This window comes from Anolis carolinensis, unplaced genomic scaffold (genome assembly GCF_035594765.1).
Source record: "Anolis carolinensis isolate JA03-04 unplaced genomic scaffold, rAnoCar3.1.pri scaffold_14, whole genome shotgun sequence".
Lineage (NCBI taxonomy): Eukaryota > Metazoa > Chordata > Lepidosauria > Squamata > Dactyloidae > Anolis > Anolis carolinensis.
The window spans coordinates 626,478-647,964 of record NW_026943825.1 but is presented as its reverse complement, the minus strand read 5'-3'; the positions used below and the strand labels follow the sequence as shown (position 1 = coordinate 647,964).

Below are 21,487 nucleotides of genomic sequence, written 5' to 3'. Positions count from 1 at the left end.
ATATAGTAATGTAGTTCATTCCATGAAGTCTTTGGCAACATTTAAAGTTTGCTGAAGCTCATTGGCTCTGCTGCTGCACTCAGAGAGCCCGTCTGCTCAACTGCTGCTACTTTGTTCCCCTGTGAGCATGGAGAGAGGCAAGGTGTCTGCAGGTAGAGAGATAAAAAGATACAGAATGCAGTTCTTTCAGTGCTGAAGATCATTGGCCGTATTGCTGTGTGCTTCCCGCCTGCTAAGCTTTTGCTACTTTATTCTCCTGTGAGCATGGAGAGAGGCAAGGTGTCTGCAGGTAGAGACATAGACACACAGACAGACAGATAAATGTTCTCCTGTGAGCAAGGAGAGAGGCAAGGTGTCTGCAGGTAGAGACATAGACACACAGACAGACAGATAAATGTTCTCCTGTGAGCAAGGAGAGAGGCAAGGTGTCTGCAGGTAGAGACATACACACACAGACAGACAGATAAATGTTCTCCTGTGAGCAAGGAGAGAGGCAAGGTGTCTGCAGGTAGAGACATAGACACACAGATACATGTTCTCCTGTGAGCATGGAGAGAGGCAAGGTGTCTGCAGGTTGACAGATACAGAATGCTGAAGATCATTGGCCGTACTACTGTGTGCTTCTCGCCTGCTAAGCAGTTACTACTTCATTCTCCTGTGAGCATGGAGAGAGGCAAGGTGTCTGCAGGTAGAGAGATACAGAATGCAGTTCTTTCAATGCTGAAGATCATTGGCCGTACAGCTGTGTGCTTCCCGCCTGCTAAGCGGTTGCTACTTTATTTTCCTGTGAGCATGGAGAGAGGCAAGGTGTCTGCAGGTAGAGACATACACACACAGATACATGTTCTCCTGTGAGCATGGAGAGAGGCAAGGTGTCTGCAGGTAGAGAGAAAAATACAGAATGCAGTTCTTTCAGTGTTGTGTGCTTCCCGCCTGTTAAGCAGTTGCTACTTCATTCTCCTGTGAGCATGGAGAGAGGCAAGGTGTCTGCAGGTAGAGACATACACACACAGATACATGTTCTCCTGTGAGCATGGAGAGAGGCAGGGTGTCTGCAGGTAGAGACATACACACACAGATAAATGTTCTCCTGTGAGCATGGAGAGAGGCAAGGTGTCTGCAGGTAGAGACATACACACACAGATACATGTTCTCCTGTGAGCATGGAGAGAGGCAGGGTGTCTGCAGGTAGAGACATACACACACAGATAAATGTTCTCCTGTGAGCATGGAGAGAGGCAAGGTGTCTGCAGGTAGAGACATACACACACAGATACATGTTCTCCTGTGAGCATGGAGAGAGGCAGGGTGTCTGCAGGTAGAGACATAGACACACAGATACATGTTCTCCTGTGAGCATGGAGAGAGGCAAGGTGTCTGCAGGTAGAGACATAGACACACAGATACATGTTCTCCTGTGAGCAAGGAGAGAGGCAAGGTGTCTGCAGGTAGAGACATACACACACAGATACATGTTCTCCTGTGAGCAAGGAGAGAGGCAAGGTGTCTGCAGGTAGAGACATACACACACAGATACATGTTCTCCTGTGAGCATGGAGAGAGGCAAGGTGTCTGCAGGTAGAGACATACACACACAGATACATGTTCTCCTGTGAGCAAGGAGAGAGGCAAGGTGTCTGCAGGTAGAGACATAGACACACAGATACATGTTCTCCTGTGAGCATGGAGAGAGGCAAGGTGTCTGCAGGTTGACAGATACAGAATGCTGAAGATCATTGGCCGTACTACTGTGTGCTTCTCGCCTGCTAAGCAGTTACTACTTCATTCTCCTGTGAGCATGGAGAGAGGCAAGGTGTCTGCAGGTAGAGAGATACAGAATGCAGTTCTTTCAATGCTGAAGATCATTGGCCGTACAGCTGTGTGCTTCCCGCCTGCTAAGCGGTTGCTACTTTATTTTCCTGTGAGCATGGAGAGAGGCAAGGTGTCTGCAGGTAGAGACATACACACACAGATACATGTTCTCCTGTGAGCATGGAGAGAGGCAAGGTGTCTGCAGGTAGAGAGAAAAATACAGAATGCAGTTCTTTCAGTGTTGTGTGCTTCCCGCCTGTTAAGCAGTTGCTACTTCATTCTCCTGTGAGCATGGAGAGAGGCAAGGTGTCTGCAGGTAGAGACATACACACACAGATACATGTTCTCCTGTGAGCATGGAGAGAGGCAGGGTGTCTGCAGGTAGAGACATACACACACAGATAAATGTTCTCCTGTGAGCATGGAGAGAGGCAAGGTGTCTGCAGGTAGAGACATACACACACAGATACATGTTCTCCTGTGAGCATGGAGAGAGGCAGGGTGTCTGCAGGTAGGTAAGGGAATGCCTACTTGGGGTGGTAGCAGTAGGCGCCGTACTTCCTGCGCAGTTTGCTGGGGAAGCCGAGGCCGCGCAGGGCAGGGTCGTGGACGCCCCCGCAGTGGGGGGGCCGTGGGGTCTCCGTGGTGATGACCCGGGGGAAGCGGACGCTGCCGTCCTGGAGCCACCCCGCTTTGCAGGGGTCCAGCCGGGGGGAGGAGGAGGAAGGGGGGAAGTGTCCGGCCCCCAGGAGCTGCCCCACCTTGGCCAGGGAGGCCCCCCCTCCCTCCGCACCGCAGGCCTGGGACGCCTCCCGGAAGGTGAAGTGGCCCCGGATGAAGGAGACGCGGCCTGCAAAGGGGGAGGAGAAAGGGAAGGATGAAGAAGGAGAAGAAAAGTTCCCATACAGGCAGGTAAGAGAAAGCTATAGAGGTTTCATGGACAAAGATACTTTTGGGGACAAAATAATGGCGACAGACAAGAAATCAATAACAGCTCTTTGATTGAGGGTGCTACTCCAGGAAACAGCCAGGCCTTGAGGCTGCAAGGCTATTCACTGCTATTCCACCTGGCCAACAAATGATTCCCATAAGCCACAGCAACATGTGGCCGGGCACAGCTAGAAGATGCATAGATAGATAGATAAATAAATAGACAGATAGGATAAGTAGATAGACCGGTAGATAGGTGGATAGACAGGTAGACAGAGAGATAGGCAGGTAGATAGGAAGGTAGGTAGGTGAAGATAGGTAGGTAGAGATAGGTAGAGATAATTAGGTAGATAGGAAGGTAGGTAGAGATAGGTAGGTAAAAGTAGGTAGATTGGAAGGTAGGTAGGTAGAGATAAGTAGGTAGAGATAGGTAGGTAGGTAGGTAAGTAGACAGATAGCTAAAGATACGTAGCTAGATAGGTATAGGTAGGTAGAGATAGGTAGGTAGATATAGGTAGATAGGAAGGTAGGTAGATAGGCAGGTAGGGATAGGTAGGTAGAGATAGGTAGGTAGGTAGGTAGAGAGGAAGGTAGGTAGGTAGGTAGAGATAGGTAGGTAGATATAGGTAGATAGGAAGGTAGGTAGATAGGCAGGTAGGGATAGGTAGGTAGAGATAGGTAGGTAGGTAGGTAGGTAGAGAGGAAGGTAGGTAGGTAGGTAGAGATAGGTAGGTAGATATAGGTAGATAGGAAGGTAGGTAGATAGGCAGGTAGGGATAGGTAGGTAGAGATAGGTAAGTAGGTAGGAAGATACGTAGGTAGGTAGGTAGGTATAGGTGGGTAGATAGGAAGTTAGGTAGATAGGAAGGTACATAGTTAGAGGTAGGTAGGTAGGTAGAGACAGGTAAATAGATAGGAAAGTAGGTAGATAGATGAACAATTCCCCCAGAAGGTGAATGCTGGGAGTTGTGGCCCCGCCCCCAGTGAATAAGAACAGGAAGGTGTTTGCCTACCTGTGATGGCGGAGGTGAAGCAGAAGGCGTCAAAGCGGTGGAGCCGGGCGTCCCTGTGGGCGTAGGTGCGGACCCCCGGGGGGAGGGAGCGGCCCCCACAGGGCTCCCGGGGCCGGACGATGGGGTAGTGGACGCCCCCCTCCAGGACCCACCCCGCGTTGCACCAGTCCAGCCCCTCGCTCCAGGCTGAGAGGGAAGAACGGGGGGGAGAGAGAGAGAGAGGAAGGTGGGAAGGGCTTCTGCAAGGTCATAAGGCCACACTGGACGTCATCAAAGGCACAAGACAACTCCAGCCCTTCCTCTAGGTGTTTTGGACTCCAACTCCCAAACTATCAGTTCACTTCAGTTCACTACAAGGCTTTGGCTTCACTTTCAGTTCACTATGGATTGGAGATTGGAGGGCAAATGTGGTACCTATCTCCAAGAATGGGGATAAGGACAACCCAAAAATTTCTGCCCGGTCAGCCTCACTCGACAGCAGGAAGTGCGAAAAAAGCATCACTGTGAACTGAAAGTGAAGCTAAACCATCACTGTGAACCGGAGTAAATTGAAAGTGAAACTAAACTATCACCGTGATGGGGTGAAACAGAAAGTGAAGCTAAACCAGCACCATGAACTGGAGTGAAACTAAACCATCACCGTGAACTGGAGTGGACTGAAAGTGAAACTAAGCCATCACCGTGAACTGGAGTGAAACTAAACCATCACCGTGAACTGGAGTGGACTGAAAGTGAAACTAAACCATCACCATGAACTGGAGTGAAACTAAACCATCACCGTGAACTGGAGTGGACTGAAAGTGAAACTAAGCCATCACCGTGAACTGGAGTGGACTGAAAGTGAAACTAAACCATCACCGTGAACTGGAGTGGACTGAAAGTGAAACTAAGCCATCACCGTGAACTGGAGTGAACTGAAAGTGAAACTAAACCATCACCATGAACTGGAGTGAAACTAAACCATCACCGTGAACTGGAGTGGACTGAAAGTGAAACTAAGCCATCACCGTGAACTGGAGTGGACTGAAAGTGAAACTAAACCATCACTGTGAACTGGAGTGGACTGAAAGTGAAACTAAGCCATCACCGTGAACTGGAGTGGACTGAAAGTGAAACTAAACCATCACCGTGAACTGGAGTGGACTGAAAGTGAAACTAAACCATCACCGTGAACTGGAGTGGACTGAAAGTGAAACTAAACCATCACCGTGAACTGGAGTGGACTGAAAGTGAAACTAAACCATCACCGTGAACTGGAGTGGACTGAAAGTGAAACTAAACCATCACCGTGAACTGGAGTGGACTGAAAGTGAAACTAAGCCATCACCGTGAACTGGAGTGAACTGAAAGTGAAACTAAACCATCACCATGCACTGGAATGGACTGAAAGTGAAACTAAGCCATCACCGTGAACTGGAATGGACTGAAAGTGAAACTAAGCCATCACCGTGAACTGGAGTGGACTGAAAGTGAAACTAAACCATCACCGTGAACTGGAGTGGACTGAAAGTGAAACTAAACCATCACCGTGAACTGGAGTGAACTGAAAGTGAAACTAAGCCATCACCGTGAACTGGAATGGACTGAAAGTGAAACTAAACCATCACCGTGAACTGGAATGGACTGAAAGTCAAACTAAGCCATCACCGTGAACTGGAGTGGACTGAAAGTGAAACTAAACCATCACCGTGAACTGGAATGGACTGAAAGTGAAACTAAACCATCACCGTGAACTGGAATGGACTGAAAGTGAAACTAAACCATCACCGTGAACTGGAATGGACTGAAAGTGAAACTAAACCATCACCGTGAACTGGAGTGGACTGAAAGTGAAACTAAGCCATCACCGTGAACTGGAGTGGACTGAAAGTGAAACTAAACCATCACCGTGAACTGGAGTGGACTGAAAGTGAAACTAAACCATCACTGTGAACTGGAGTGGACTGAAAGTGAAACTAAACCATCACCGTGAACTGGAGTGGACTGAAAGTGAAACTAAGCCATCACCGTGAACTGGAGTGGACTGAAAGTGAAACTAAACCATCACCGTGAACTGGAGTGGACTGAAAGTGAAACTAAACCATCACCGTGAACTGGAGTGGACTGAAAGTGAAACTAAACCATCACCGTGAACTGGAGTGGACTGAAAGTGAAACTAAACCATCACCGTGAACTGGAGTGGACTGAAAGTGAAACTAAACCATCACCGTGAACTGGAGTGGACTGAAAGTGAAACTAAACCATCACCGTGAACTGGAGTGGACTGAAAGTGAAACTAAACCATCACCGTGAACTGGAGTGGACTGAAAGTGAAACTAAACCATCACTGTGAACTGGAGTGGACTGAAAGTGAAACTAAACCATCACTGTGAACTGGAGTGGACTGAAAGTGAAACTAAACCATTGCCGTGAACTGAAAGTGAAACTAAACCATCACCATGAACTGGAGTGAAACTAAACCATCACCGTGAACTGGAATGGACTGAAAGTGAAACTAAGCCATCACCGTGAACTGGAGTGGACTGAAAGTGAAACTAAACCATCACCGTGAACTGGAGTGGACTGAAAGTGAAACTAAACCATCACCGTGAACTGGAGTGGACTGAAAGTGAAACTAAACCATCACCGTGAACTGGAGTGGACTGAAAGTGAAACTAAACCATCACCGTGAACTGGAGTGGACTGAAAGTGAAACTAAACCATCACCGTGAACTGGAGTGGACTGAAAGTGAAACTAAACCATCACCGTGAACTGGAGTGGACTGAAAGTGAAACTAAACCATCACCGTGAACTGGAGTGGACTGAAAGTGAAACTAAACCATCACCGTGAACTGGAGTGGACTGAAAGTGAAACTAAACCATCACCGTGAACTGGAGTGGACTGAAAGTGAAACTAAACCATCACCGTGAACTGGAGTGGACTGAAAGTGAAACTAAACCATCACCGTGAACTGGAGTGGACTGAAAGTGAAACTAAGCCATCACCGTGAACTGGAGTGGACTGAAAGTGAAACTAAACCATCACCGTGAACTGGAGTGGACTGAAAGTGAAACTAAACCATCACCGTGAACTGGAGTGGACTGAAAGTGAAACTAAACCATCACCGTGAACTGGAGTGGACTGAAAGTGAAACTAAGCCATCACCGTGAACTGGAGTGGACTGAAAGTGAAACTAAACCATCACCGTGAACTGGAGTGGACTGAAAGTGAAACTAAGCCATCACCGTGAACTGGAGTGGACTGAAAGTGAAACTAAACCATCACCGTGAACTGGAGTGGACTGAAAGTGAAACTAAACCATCACCGTGAACTGGAATGGACTGAAAGTGAAACTAAACCATCACCGTGAACTGGAATGGACTGAAAGTGAAACTAAGCCATCACCGTGAACTGGAATGGACTGAAAGTGAAACTAAACCATCACCGTGAACTGGAATGGACTGAAAGTGAAACTAAACCATCACCGTGAACTGGAATGGACTGAAAGTGAAACTAAACCATCACCGTGAACTGGAATGGACTGAAAGTGAAACTAAACCATGACCGTGAACTGGAGTGGACTGAAAGTGAAACTAAACCATCACCGTGAACTGGAATGGACTGAAAGTGAAACTAAACCATCACCGTGAACTGGAATGGACTGAAAGTGAAACTAAACCATCACCGTGAACTGGAGTGGACTGAAAGTGAAACTAAGCCATCACCGTGAACTGGAGTGGACTGAAAGTGAAACTAAGCCATCACCGTGAACTGGAGTGGACTGAAAGTGAAACTAAGCCATCACCGTGAACTGGAGTGGACTGAAAGTGAAACTAAACCATCACCGTGAACTGGAGTGGACTGAAAGTGAAACTAAACCATCACCGTGAACTGGAGTGGACTGAAAGTGAAACTAAACCATCACCGTGAACTGGAGTGGACTGAAAGTGAAACTAAACCATCACCGTGAACTGGAGTGGACTGAAAGTGAAACTAAACCATCACCGTGAACTGGAGTGGACTGAAAGTGAAACTAAACCATCACCGTGAACTGGAGTGGACTGAAAGTGAAACTAAACCATCACCGTGAACTGGAGTGGACTGAAAGTGAAACTAAACCATCACCGTGAACTGGAGTGGACTGAAAGTGAAACTAAACCATCACCGTGAACTGGAGTGGACTGAAAGTGAAACTAAACCATCACCGTGAACTGGAGTGGACTGAAAGTGAAACTAAACCATCACCGTGAACTGGAGTGGACTGAAAGTGAAACTAAACCATCACCGTGAACTGGAGTGGACTGAAAGTGAAACTAAACCATCACCGTGAACTGGAGTGGACTGAAAGTGAAACTAAACCATCACCGTGAACTGGAGTGGACTGAAAGTGAAACTAAACCATCACCGTGAACTGGAGTGGACTGAAAGTGAAACTAAACCATCACCGTGAACTGGAGTGGACTGAAAGTGAAACTAAACCATCACCGTGAACTGGAGTGGACTGAAAGTGAAACTAAACCATCACCGTGAACTGGAGTGGACTGAAAGTGAAACTAAGCCATCACCGTGAACTGGAGTGGACTGAAAGTGAAACTAAACCATCACCGTGAACTGGAGTGGACTGAAAGTGAAACTAAACCATCACCGTGAACTGGAGTGGACTGAAAGTGAAACTAAACCATCACCGTGAACTGGAGTGGACTGAAAGTGAAACTAAACCATCACTGTGAACTGGAGTGGACTGAAAGTGAAACTAAACCATCACTGTGAACTGGAGTGGACTGAAAGTGAAACTAAACCATCACTGTGAACTGGAGTGGACTGAAAGTGAAACTAAACCATCACTGTGAACTGGAGTGGACTGAAAGTGAAACTAAACCATCACCGTGAACTGGAGTGGACTGAAAGTGAAACTAAACCATCACCGTGAACTGGAGTGGACTGAAAGTGAAACTAAACCATCACTGTGAACTGGAGTGGACTGAAAGTGAAACTAAACCATCACTGTGAACTGGAGTGGACTGAAAGTGAAACTAAGCCATCACCGTGAACTGGAGTGGACTGAAAGTGAAACTAAACCATCACCGTGAACTGGAGTGGACTGAAAGTGAAACTAAACCATCACCGTGAACTGGAGTGGACTGAAAGTGAAACTAAACCATCACCGTGAACTGGAGTGGACTGAAAGTGAAACTAAACCATCACTGTGAACTGGAGTGGACTGAAAGTGAAACTAAACCATCACTGTGAACTGGAGTGGACTGAAAGTGAAACTAAACCATCACTGTGAACTGGAGTGGACTGAAAGTGAAACTAAACCATCACTGTGAACTGGAGTGGACTGAAAGTGAAACTAAACCATCACTGTGAACTGGAGTGGACTGAAAGTGAAACTAAACCATCACCGTGAACTGGAGTGGACTGAAAGTGAAACTAAGCCATCACCGTGAACTGGAGTGGACTGAAAGTGAAACTAAACCATCACTGTGAACTGGAGTGGACTGAAAGTGAAACTAAACCATCACCGTGAACTGGAGTGGACTGAAAGTGAAACTAAACCATCACTGTGAACTGGAGTGGACTGAAAGTGAAACTAAACCATCACTGTGAACTGGAGTGGACTGAAAGTGAAACTAAACCATTGCCGTGAACTGAAAGTGAAGCTAAACCATCACAGTGAACTGGAGTGGACTGAAAGTGAAACTAAACCATCACTGTGAACTGGCCGGTCAGACCGCGTCTGCAATGGGGCCTCTGGTGTCCCCAAGGTGTATATGTTTACCTTTATGGAGCTGCCCGTAAGTGGCCAGGCGGGCGTCCTGCTCCTGGCAGACCTTCTTGGCGTCAAAATAGTTGAACTTGTAGCGGCCTTCAATGGATTGGTAGGGAAAGACCACACCTGTGGAGGAGGAGCATTATTGTTATTATTAGTTTATATTATTATTATTATTATTATACTCCACTTTGATGAGAGGTCTGTTCTGGAGTTAGGAAGAATAAACCATTTGTTCTTTATTGTTCACCCGCGTAGCACATCTCTTCTTTCTCTGGCAACACATTTTGATTTCCTCTAGAACATACATCCCAGGGTTCCTTAATTTGCATGACCCCGCCCACTGCCTCTCCCTTAACCCTTTCCTACCCTTTCCTACGGCACACAGTTAACAGAGGAATTGTTCGGCAACTGAACAAGAGATTTCGGAAGAATTCACCATGATTTACAAGAGTTACACCCAGAGGCTGTTAACCTGACCAACGATGGACCTCGATTTTGGGAGTTATAGTTTACCTGGATCCTGAAAGCTCTGAACCCAACTGACATCAGATCTGGACCAAACGTCAGTGATATATATATATATATATATATATATATATATATATACACACACACAATATAATTTACAATAATATATAATAATTATAACATATTGTATATATATATAATATTCATAATATTATATTGTAATACGATATAATACTAATAATACAATATAATAATATTAATTATATATTATATTTTACATGTAATATTACTAATAATATTGCAATATATTGATAACGTACAATACAGTAATTTATTACCAGTATTGTACTATGCTAATATGTATGTAAATTTAATTTGTAAGCCGCTCTGAGTCCCCTTCGGGGTGAGAAGGGCGGCATATAAATGTAGCAAATAAATAAATAAATATATATATACAATATAATTTGCAATAATATATATTACTATATGCATGTTATATTAATAGTATTATTTTGTAATACAATATACAGTAGTCTCACTTATCCAAGCCTTGCTTATCCAACATTCTGGATTATCCAAGCCATTTTTGTAGTCAATGTTTTCAATATATATTTTGGTGCTAAATTCGTAAATACAGTAATTACTACATAGCATTACTGTGTATTGAACTACTTTTTCTGTCAATTTTGTTGCATAACATGATGTTTTGGTGCTTAATTTATAAAATCATAACCTAATTTGATGTTTAATAGGCTTTTCCTTAATCTCTCCTTATTATTCAAGATATTTGCTTATCCAAGCTTCTGCCGGCCCATTTAGCTTGGATAACTGAGACTCTATTGTAATACTAATAATACAATATAATAATATTAATTATATATTATATATTACATGTAATAATATTAATAATATTACAATATATAGATATAGTACAATATGGTAATTTATTGCCAGTATTGTGCTATGCTAATAATATAATATTGTATGTAATTTGTAAGCCGCTCTGAGTCCCCTTCGGGGTGAGAAGGGCGGCATATAAATGCAGCAAATAAATAAATAAATATAAAAATAAATGATATTATCTAATATCCCTAAAGAAATGACATCTCCTTCTAATAACCTGGGCACCGCTGGGAGCCCAAGATAGTCTGCAATATATTAGACAATCAGAATTGTTTACATAACAAATAACACTAGTGGAGGCTGGAAGAAGGTTGCTATTTCTATTATTTCCAATAATAATAATAATAATAATAATATGTCTTCCTCTCACCTTCCAGCTGGAGGTCCAGGGCAATGCTCTCGTCCTCAAGGCCGCTGACCACTTGGCACCGGAACCTGCCCTCGTCCTCCAAGGCCACGGGGTCAAGGGCCAGCGAGGCGTCCAGCGGGCCCCTCCCCTTGAGCCTGGCCCGGCTGCCCAGCGGCCCGTAGCTCTTGTGCCGGACCCCGTCCCAGACCACGATGACCACCTCCAGGAAGGCTGCGGCCTCCACCCGGCTCCAGCGCACCCGTCCTCCCGGGGGCAGTTCGGCCACAAGGAAGCAGGGCAGCAAGGCCACGGACCCCCGCCGGACCCTCACCCACGGGACGGACGGCGGACGGAGGAAGCGCAGCGGGGCAGGGGGGCCTGTGGGGGGAAGAGTGGGATCGGGGTTACTAAGGACAGGGTGGGTGGCCATCTGGCGGGAAGGATTGAATAGGGTCGCATGGCAGAAGGGGATCTGTAGCTATTATTATCATTATTATTATTATTATTATTATTATTATAGGGTTGGACTGGATAGCCTTTGGGGGTCCCTTCCAACACTAAGATTCTGTGTCTCTATTGTTATCAATTTATTATTATTATTATTATTATTATTATTATTATTATTATTATTATTGGGTTGGACTGGTTAGCCTTTGGGAGTCCCTTCTAACACTAGGATTCTGTGTCTCTATTATTATTAATTTATTATTATTATATTATTATTAAATGGTTGGCCTGGATAGCTTCTGGGAGTCCCTTCTAACACTAGGATTCTGTGGCTCTGTTATTATTAATTTATTATTATTATTATTATTATTATTATTACTACAATTAATAATAATACAATTATTATTATTATTATTAAAGGGTTGGACTGGATAGCCTTTGGGAGTCCCTTCTAACACTATGACTCTGTGGTTCTATTATTATTAATTTATTATTATTATTATTATTATTATTATTATTATTATTATTATTATTATTATAAGGGTTGGACTGGATAGCCTTTGGGGGTCCCAACACTAAGATTCTATTGTTGTTGTTGTTATTATTATTATTATTATTATTATTATTATTATTATTATAGGGTTGGACTGGATAGCCTTCGGGATCCCTTCTAACACTAGGATTTTGTGGCTCTATTATTATTAAATTATTATTATTATTATTATTTGGACTGGATGGCCTTTGGGGGTCCCTTGCAACACTAGGATTCTATTATTATTATTATCATTATTACTATTACGTTAAACAGAGACTAGATAATTATTGAGGTCTCTCTTCAAACATTAGAATTTGATGGTTCTATTATTATTACTACGGTAATAGTAGTAGTAGCAATATATTTTTAGGGGTTGGATGGCCTTTGGGGTCCCCTTCCCATTCTATACATACCGGGGGTCCCGGTGGGCCTTTGATAGATGGCAGCCGCTTTGGGAAGAAGATGAAGACCCCAGAAAGCCAGGAAGAGGAGGAGGAAGAGCATGCTGGCCTGGAATAATAACAACAACAATAATAATAATTGCCATTAATTATAGGGCCCTTTCCAATGGTGGCTCTAGATAATAATAATAATAATAATAATAATAATAATAATAATAATAATAATAATAATAATAGCAGCTGTCCAAAGCCTTATATGGCCCCAAACATAATAATAATAATAATAATAATAATAATAATAATAATAATAATAATAATAATAGCTGTCCAAAGCCTTATATGGCCCCAAACATAATAATAATAATAATAATAATAATAATAATAATAATAATAATAATAATAGTAATAATAGCAGAGACCCCAAATCTTATACAAATATAAACACAGAAACAGTAATAATAATAATAATTGCTGCCCAAAGTCTTATACAACCTTAAATAATAATATTTTCCCAAAAAAAGTCTTAAAGGGCCCTAAACATCATAATAATAATAAAAATACGAAATCCAGCATATCTATCTTGTTTGCTGTGTCATAATAAAATAATAATAATAATAGCAGAGACCTAAACACAGAAATAGTAATAATAATTGCTGCCCAAAGTCTTATACAACCTTAAATAATAATAATAATATTTTCCACCCCAAAAAAGTCTTAAAGGGCCCTAAACATAATAATAATAACAATAATAATAATAATAATAATAATAAAAAATAGCAGATACCCAAAATCTTATAGAGACCTAAACACAGAAATAGTAATAATAATAATTGATACCCAAAGTCTTATACAACCTTGAATAATAATAATAATAATAATAATAATAATAATAATAATAATAATAATAATATTTTCCGCCCAAAAAAGGTCTTAAAGGGCCCTAAACATAATAATAACAACAACAATAACAACAACAACAGGAACAATAATATCAGATACATGGCATAGTCCTAGACACCTGGGAAGTGTCCGACGTGTTATCCAATACAACGGTCAGCAGAGTGATCTTGTTTGCTGTGTAATAAATCTTTCTGTGTATCATAATAATAATAATAATAATAATAATAATAATAATAATAATAATAATAATAATAATAATAATAATAACAATAGCCACCGTCCTACCTGCTCAATGCTTATAGGACACCATCAGAAAAGGTTTGGGTCCGATCTTCTGCTGCAGAGGTCAAAGAGAAGCAACTGGACATTGGGTAGCGGTCAGTCTCTGGCTCCGTCCATAAGAAGACATTCAAGAGAAGAACAGCTTCGGCATTGTTTGTTCTTCCTTCCAAACAAAAGGTCTTTCTATCTGACCGTTCGGACCAAATGTCAACAATCCAAGGAAGTTCCAATAAACAAGGCATTTGTGCAGGGAGGCACCATCCAATCCCTCCCGACAGAGTGCCATCTAAATAATAATAACAGTAACAATAATAATTAGAAGGGACTGTCAAAGGTCATCTAGTCCCTCCTGACATATAATAATAATAATAATAATAATAATAATAATAATAATAATAATAATAATAATAGAAGGGAGGGACAAAGGGCATCCATAATAATATAATAAATAATAACACTGAAATAATAATAATAATAATAATAATAATAATAATAATAATAATAATAATAATAATAATAATTGGATGCTAATGTTGGAAGGGGTCCCAAAGGCCCTTTTAGTGCAGCAAGACACCATCCGAACAGAGGGCCATTTAAATAATAATAATCCTCATCATTTTTTAATAGTTCAACTGTTTTAATTTTTTTAATTGTTTAAAATTTGTATTATGCTTAAGCTGTTGTTTTATCATTGGACTGTTAGGTATTAAATGGGAGATAGAGCGGTATATAAATAAAGTTTTGTTGTTGTTTCTTCTTCTATTAGTATTGTTGTTATATTATTATTATTATTATTATTATTATTATTATTATATGCTATAGTTTTATACTATCATTATATTAGAATATAATATGTTATTATTTTCTATTATTTACACTAATACCGCTACGTATTTTTAAATTATTTTATGTCAAATCTATATTGTCCACTAGAGGTCAGTAGAGGCTCAAGGAAATTCCTTGGAGCCCTTTGGGACTTCTCCCTTGACCCTCAGCCCTATGGGTTCTAATAATGATAATGGAAATAAGAGTAATAATAATCAATTTATTAAGGGACAGGGAGCATGCTAAGCAAGGGCAAAATAATAACAACAATAATAATAATGTATTACCTGGTAGGGGGTGCAGCAAGCAAGGGGAAATAATAATAATAATAATAATAATAATAATAATAATAATAATAATAATAATAATAATAATAATATAGGAAAAATAATAAAATAGGAAAATTACGATTATTACTATTTAGACAGCAGGTGGCATACTAAGCAAGGGAAAATGATGATGATGATGATGATGATGATGATGATGGATTACAGGACTGGGAGCATGCTAAGCAAGGGAAAATAATAATAATTTATTATGCAGCAGGAAAAGCAATAAGCAAGAGGATAATAATAATAATAATAATAATAATAATAATAATAATTATTATTATTATTATTATTATTATTATTATTATTATTTTATTTAGCCAGCAGGGGGCACACTAAGCAAAGGGAAATAATGATGATGATGATGATGATGATGATGATATACCCAGTAGGGGGTCTGCTAAGCAAGGTAAAATAACAATAATCATTATCATTATGATTTGATACACAAATATTTGATACATAATAATAATAATAATACCTGCTAAGCAAGGGGAAATAATAATAATAATAATAATACACTGGGGAAGTGTTCGATTTATGATTTTGTGATATGAAATCCAGCATATACTGTACATCATGTTTGCTGTGTCAATAATAATAATAATAATAATTTAGCCACCAGGGGGTGCACTAAGCAAAAGGAAATAATAATAATTATAATAAGAATAATAAGAATAATTTATTACCTGACGGAAATAATAATAATAATAATAATAATAATAATAATAATAATAATAATTTATTACCTGACGGGGTCCACTAAGCATGGGGGAAATAATAATAATAATAATAATAATAATAATAATAATAATAATAATAATAATAATTTATTACCTGACGGGGTCCACTAAGCATGTCGGAAATAATAATAATAACAATAACAATAATAATAATAATAATAATGTATTACCTGACAGTGGGTCCACTAAGCATGGGGGAAATAATAATAATAATAATAATAATAATAATAATAATAATAATAATAATAATAATGCATGGGAATAATAATAATAATAATAATAATAATAATAATAATAATAATAATAATAATAATAATTTATTACCTGACAGGGGGTCTACTAAGCATGGAGGAAATAATAATAATTATTATTATTTTATTATGACACAGCAAACAAGATAGATATGCTGGATTTATTATTATTATTATTATTATTATTATTATTATTATTATTATTTTATTATGACACAGCAAACAAGATAGATGTGCTGGATTTCATACCACAAAATCACAAGTCGAACACTTCCCAAGTGTCTAGGACTGTGCGATGTATTATTATTATTATTATTATTATTATTATTTTATTGTATGACACAGCAAACTAGATAAATATGCTGGATTTCATATCACAAAACCACAAGTCGAACACTTCCCAAGTGTCTAGGACTGTGTGATGTATTATTATTATTATTATTATTATTATTATTATTATTATTATTATGACACAGCAAACAAGATAGATATGCTGGATTTCGTATCACAAAACCACAAGTCGAACACTTCCCAAGTGTCTAGGACTGTGTGATGTATTATTATTATTATTATTATTATTATTATTATTATTATTATGACACAGCAAACAAGATAGATATGCTGGATTTCGTATCACAAAACCACAAGTCAAACACTTCCCAAGTGTCTAGGACTGTGTGATGTATTTATTATTATTATTATTATTATTATTATTATTATTATTATTATTATTATTATTATTATTATTATTGTATGACACAGCAAACAAGATAGACATGCTGGATTTCGTATCACAAAACCACAAGTCAAACACTTCCCAAGTGTGATTTTGTGATATTTAATAATTAATTATTATTATTATTATTATTATTATTATTATTATTATTATTATTATTATTAATTACCTGATGGGGGAAAATAATGATGATGATGATGATGATTTGGACTGCCTCCTGGGTAAGGACCTTGTGGGCGGGGCTGTATTAAGCCTAAGGCGTGGCTATGCAAATGAGGGGGCGTGGCCTGGTCCTATATGGAGGGAGGGGTGCCGGGAAGGAGCGCACTCCGCGCAAAGCTCAGAGAGAGAAGGAAGGAAAGAAGGAAGGAAGGAAGGAAGGAAGGAGAGAGAAAGAAAGAGAGAAAGCAGGCAAGAAGGTAAGCCCTCTCTCTCTTTGGACGGATGCTTTTCTTTCCTCCTTTCCTTCTTCTCCCACACATTCCTCTCTCTCTTTCTTTCTTTCTTTTCCTTCTTTCCTTCCTTTCTCTCCTTCCTTCCTTCCTTTTCTTCCCCTTTGAATCTTTCTCCTTCCTTCCTTCATATGCCTTCTTTCTTTTATTCCTTCTTTCTTTTTCAAATCATTTTTCCTTTCCTTCCTTCACTCCATCATTCCTTTCCCTTCTTCCCTTCCTTCTTTTCTTTTCCTTCTTTCTCTTCATCCCGCTTTCTCTTTCCTTCCTTCTCTCCATCATTTCTTTCCCTTTTCTCTTTTTCTTTCCTTCCTTTTCTCCTTCATTTACTGCTCTTCTCATCCCTTCCTTCCCTCCGTTCCCTTATCTTTCCTTCTTCCCTTCCTTCTTTTCTTTTCCTTCTTTCTCTTCATCCCGTTTTCTCTTTCCTTCCTTCGTGCCTTCTTCCTTTTATTCCTTCTTTTTTATCATTTTTCCTTTCCTTCCTTCCTTCTTCCCTTCCTTCCTTCTCTTCATCCTGCTTTCTCTTTCCTTCCTTCTCTCCTTCATTCTTTTCTTTCTTTCTTTCTCTTTTTCCTTCCTTCCTTTTCTCCTTCATTTACTGCTCTTCTCATCCCTTCTTTCCCTCCCTTCCCTTATCTTTCCTTCTTCCCTTCCTTCCTTCTCTTCATCCCGCTTTCTCTTTCCTTCCTTCTCTCCTTCATTCTTTTCTTTCTTTCTTTCTCTTTTTCCTTCCTTCCTTTTCTCCTTCATTTACTGCTCTTCTCATCCCTTCTTTCCCTCCCTTCCCTTATCTTTCCTTCTTCCCTTCCTTCCTTCTCTTCATCCTGCTTTCTCTTTCCTTCCTTCGTGCCTTCTTTTATTCCTTCTTTTTTCCTTTCCTTCCTTCTCTCCATCATTTCTTTCATTTTTCTCCTTTCCCTTCCTTCCTTCCTTTTCTCCTTCATTTACTGCTCTTCCTTCGTGCCTTCTTTTATTCCTTCTTTTTTCCTTTCCTTCCTTCTCTCCATCATTTCTTTCATTTTTCTCCTTTCCCTTCCTTCCTTCCTTTTCTCCTTCATTTACTGCTCTTCTCATCCCTTCCTTCCCTCCGTTCCCTTATCTTTCCTTCTTCCCTTCCTTCTTTTCTTTTCCTTCTTTCTCTTCATCCCGTTTTCTCTTTCCTTCCTTCGTGCCTTCTTCCTTTTATTCCTTCTTTTTTATCATTTTTCCTTTCCTTCCTTCCTTCTTCCTTTCCTTCTTTCTCTTCATCCCGCTTTCTCTTTCCTTCCTTCTCTCCATCATTCCTTTCCCTTTTCTCCTTTCCCTTCCTTCCTTCCTTTTCTCCTTCATTTACTGCTCTTCTCATCCCTTCTTTCCCTCCCTTCCCTTATCTTTCCTTCTTCCCTTCCTTCCTTCTCTTCATCCCGCTTTCTCTTTCCTTCCTTCTCTCCTTCATTCTTTTCTTTCTTTCTTTCTCTTTTTCCTTCCTTCCTTTTCTCCTTCATTTACTGCTCTTCTCATCCCTTCTTTCCCTCCCTTCCCTTATCTTTCCTTCTTCCCTTCCTTCCTTCTCTTCATCCTGCTTTCTCTTTCCTTCCTTCGTGCCTTCTTTTATTCCTTCTTTTTTCCTTTCCTTCCTTCTCTCCATCATTTCTTTCATTTTTCTCCTTTCCCTTCCTTCCTTCCTTTTCTCCTTCATTTACTGCTCTTCCTTCGTGCCTTCTATCTTTTATTCCTTCTTTCTATTTGTATCATTTTTCCTTTCCTTCCGTCACTCCATCATTCCTTTCCCTTTTCTCCTTCCTTTACTGCTCTTCTCATTCCTTCTTCCCCTCCCTTCTTTTATTTCCTTCCTTCCTTCCTTCTTTTCCTTTCCTTCTTTCTCTTTTTCCTGCTTTCTCTTTACTTCCTTCACTCTCTCATTCCTTTCCCTTCCTTCTTTCTCTCCTTCCTTCACTGCTCTACTTCATCTCTTCTTTCCGACCCTTTTTTCTTTCTTTCATCCCGCTTTCCCGTCACTTCCTTCACTCCATCCTTCCTCTCCCTTTTCTCCTTTCTCTTTTCCTTTCCTTCCTTCTCTCCATCATTCCTTTCCCTCCCTTCCTTCCTTCCTTCCTTCCTTCCTTTTCTCCTTCATTTACTGCTCTTCTCATCCCTTCTTCCCCTCCCTTCTCTTATTTCTTTCTTTCCTTCTTTCCTTCTCTTTTCTTCCTTCTTTTCCTTTCCTTCTTTCTCTTTTTCCTGCTTTCTCTTTACTTCCTTCACTCTCTCATTCCTTTCCCTTCCTTCTTTCTCTCCTTCCTTCACTGCTCTACTTCATCTCTTCTTTCCGACCCTTTTTTCTTTCTTTCATCCCGCTTTCCCGTCACTTCCTTCACTCCATCCTTCCTCTCCCTTTTCTCCTTTCTCTTTTCCTTTCCTTCCTTCTCTCCATCATTCCTTTCCCTTCCTTCCTTCCTTCCTTTTCTCCTTCATTTACTGCTCTTCTCATCCCTTCTTCCCCTCCCTTCTCTTATTTCTTTCTTTCCTTCTTTCCTTCTTTCCTTCTCTTTTCTTCCTTCTTTTCCTTTCCTTCTTTCTCTTTTTCCTGCTTTCTCTTTACTTCCTTCACTCTCGCATTCCTTTCCCTTCCTTCCTTCTCTCCTTCCTTCACTGCTCTACTCCATCTCTTCTTTCCATCCCTTTTTTCTTTCCGTCCCTTTTGTCTTTTCCCTTCTTTCTCCTTCCTTTCCTGCTCTTCTTCCTTCATTCTTTTCTTTCTTTCTTTCTTTCTCTTTTTCCTTCCTTCCTTTTCTCCTTCATTTACTGCTCTTCTCATCCCTTCTTTCCCTCCCTTCCCTTATCTTTCCTTCTTCCCTTCCTTCCTTCTCTTCATCCTGCTTTCTCTTTCCTTCCTTCATTCCATCCTTCCTTTCCATTTTCTCCTTTCTCTTCCTTCCTTCATTCATTCATTCTCTCTTTCATTCACTGCTCTTCTCATCTCTTCTTTCCGACCCTTTTTTCTTTCTTTCATCCCGCTTTCTCTTCACTTCCTTCACTCCATCCTTCCTCTCCCTTTTCTCCTTTCTCTTTTCCTTTCCTTCCTTCTCTCCTTCCTTTCCTGCTCATCTTCTTTCATTCTTCCTTTCTTCCTTCCTTTCTTTCTTTCTTTCTTTCTTTCTTTCTTCTTTTCCTTCCTTTCCTTCCTTTCCTACTTTCTCTTCATCCCGCTTTCTCTTCACTTCCTTCACTCCATCCTTCCTCTCCCTTTTCTCCTTTCTCTTTTCCCTTCCTTCCTTCTCTCCTTCCTTTCCTGCTCATCTTCTTTCTTTCTTTCTTTCTTTCTTTCTTTTTTTCCTTTCCTTTCCTTCTTTCTCTTCATCCCGCTTTCTCTTCACTTCCTTCACTCCATCCTTCCTTTCCCTTTTCTCCTTTCTCTTTTCCTTTTCTTCCTTTCCTGCTCTTCCTCCTTCATGTTTTCACTCATTTCTTTTCTCTTCTTTTCTTTCTTTCTTTCCTTCCTTCCTTCCTTCGATCCCAAAATATCCAGGCCGACCTCCTTCTGCCCAGAAGCAGGAACATCGCATTCAAAACACATTGGTTATTTATACTTATTTTTATTATATATATTTATTTATACATTAATTAATATTTATTATTTATATTTATTTATTATTAGTTTTATTTATTCCCCTCTTCACTCCAAGCGGCTCACAATAGAAATAATAATAATAACAATAATAATAATAATAATCACATTGGTTATTTATATTTATTTACACATTATTTATATAATAATAATATAATAAAACTTTATTTATATACCGCCCTATCTCCCGGATGGGACTCAGGGCAGTTTAATATTAATATTTATTATTTATACTTATTCACACATTATTTATATTTATTATTTCTATATATTTATTATTGCTTGTATTTATCCCCTCTTCACTCCAAGCAGCTCACTATAGAAATAATAATAATAATAATAATAATAATAATAATAATAATACAAAACACGTTGGTTGTTTATATTTATTTACACATTATTCATATATATTATTTATATTTATTTATTATTACTTTTATTTATCCCCTCTTCACTCCAAGCGACTCACAATAGAAATAATAATTAATAATAATAATAATAATAATAATAATAATAATTCAAAACACATTGGTTGTTTATATTTATTTACACATTGCAATAAAAATCACTTAAAATGCATATTTTCAGATAAAAATACAATATAATCGCTTGCAAAAAATGCAATAAGCTAACTTGTAAAATGAACGTTTTTTTCAGATTAAAATGCAATAAAATCGCTTTTTAAAATGCACCTTTTTAGGTTAAAAAATGCAATAAAATCACTATTGAAATGCACACCAAACA

At 39.6% G+C, this 21,487-nt stretch overlaps 1 protein-coding gene across 2 annotated transcripts; it reads right to left on the bottom strand.

The window, feature by feature from the left end:
- Positions 1–747: 747 nt before the first annotated feature.
- hapln2 (hyaluronan and proteoglycan link protein 2) lies at positions 748–14,099 on the bottom strand. 2 transcript variants are annotated; one of them, XM_062964837.1, is made up of 6 exons: positions 13,801–14,093; positions 12,628–12,724; positions 11,254–11,610; positions 9,519–9,635; positions 3,756–3,941; positions 748–2,662 (listed from the first exon to the last, which is right to left on the bottom strand). In XM_062964837.1, exons 2-6 carry the CDS (start codon positions 12,716–12,718, stop codon positions 2,340–2,342), a joined length of 1,074 nt encoding a protein of 357 aa, XP_062820907.1. In that variant the 5' UTR covers positions 12,719–12,724; positions 13,801–14,093; the 3' UTR covers positions 748–2,339. The 2 variants fall into 2 exon arrangements, with proteins under 2 accessions (XP_062820907.1, XP_062820908.1); XM_062964838.1 differs by lacking the exon at positions 3,756–3,941 and having other exon boundaries at positions 13,801–14,099.
- Between the last annotated feature and the right edge of the window lie 7,388 nt (positions 14,100–21,487).

What these genes read in the sequence shown, in the direction of transcription:
- hapln2 (XM_062964837.1), bottom strand. Translation starts at nt 12,718, where the DNA reads ATGCTCTTCCTCCTCCTCTTCCTGGCTTTCTGGGGTCTTCATCTTCTT. An exon ending in CCTGGACCTCCAGCTGGAAG is followed by an intron (nt 9,636 to 11,253) that starts GTGAGAGGAAGA and finishes CCTCCTCCACAG; the next exon opens with GTGTGGTCTTTCCCTACCAA. An exon ending in CTTCACCTCCGCCATCACAG is followed by an intron (nt 2,663 to 3,755) that starts GTAGGCAAACAC and finishes CCCCCTTTGCAG; the next exon opens with GCCGCGTCTCCTTCATCCGG.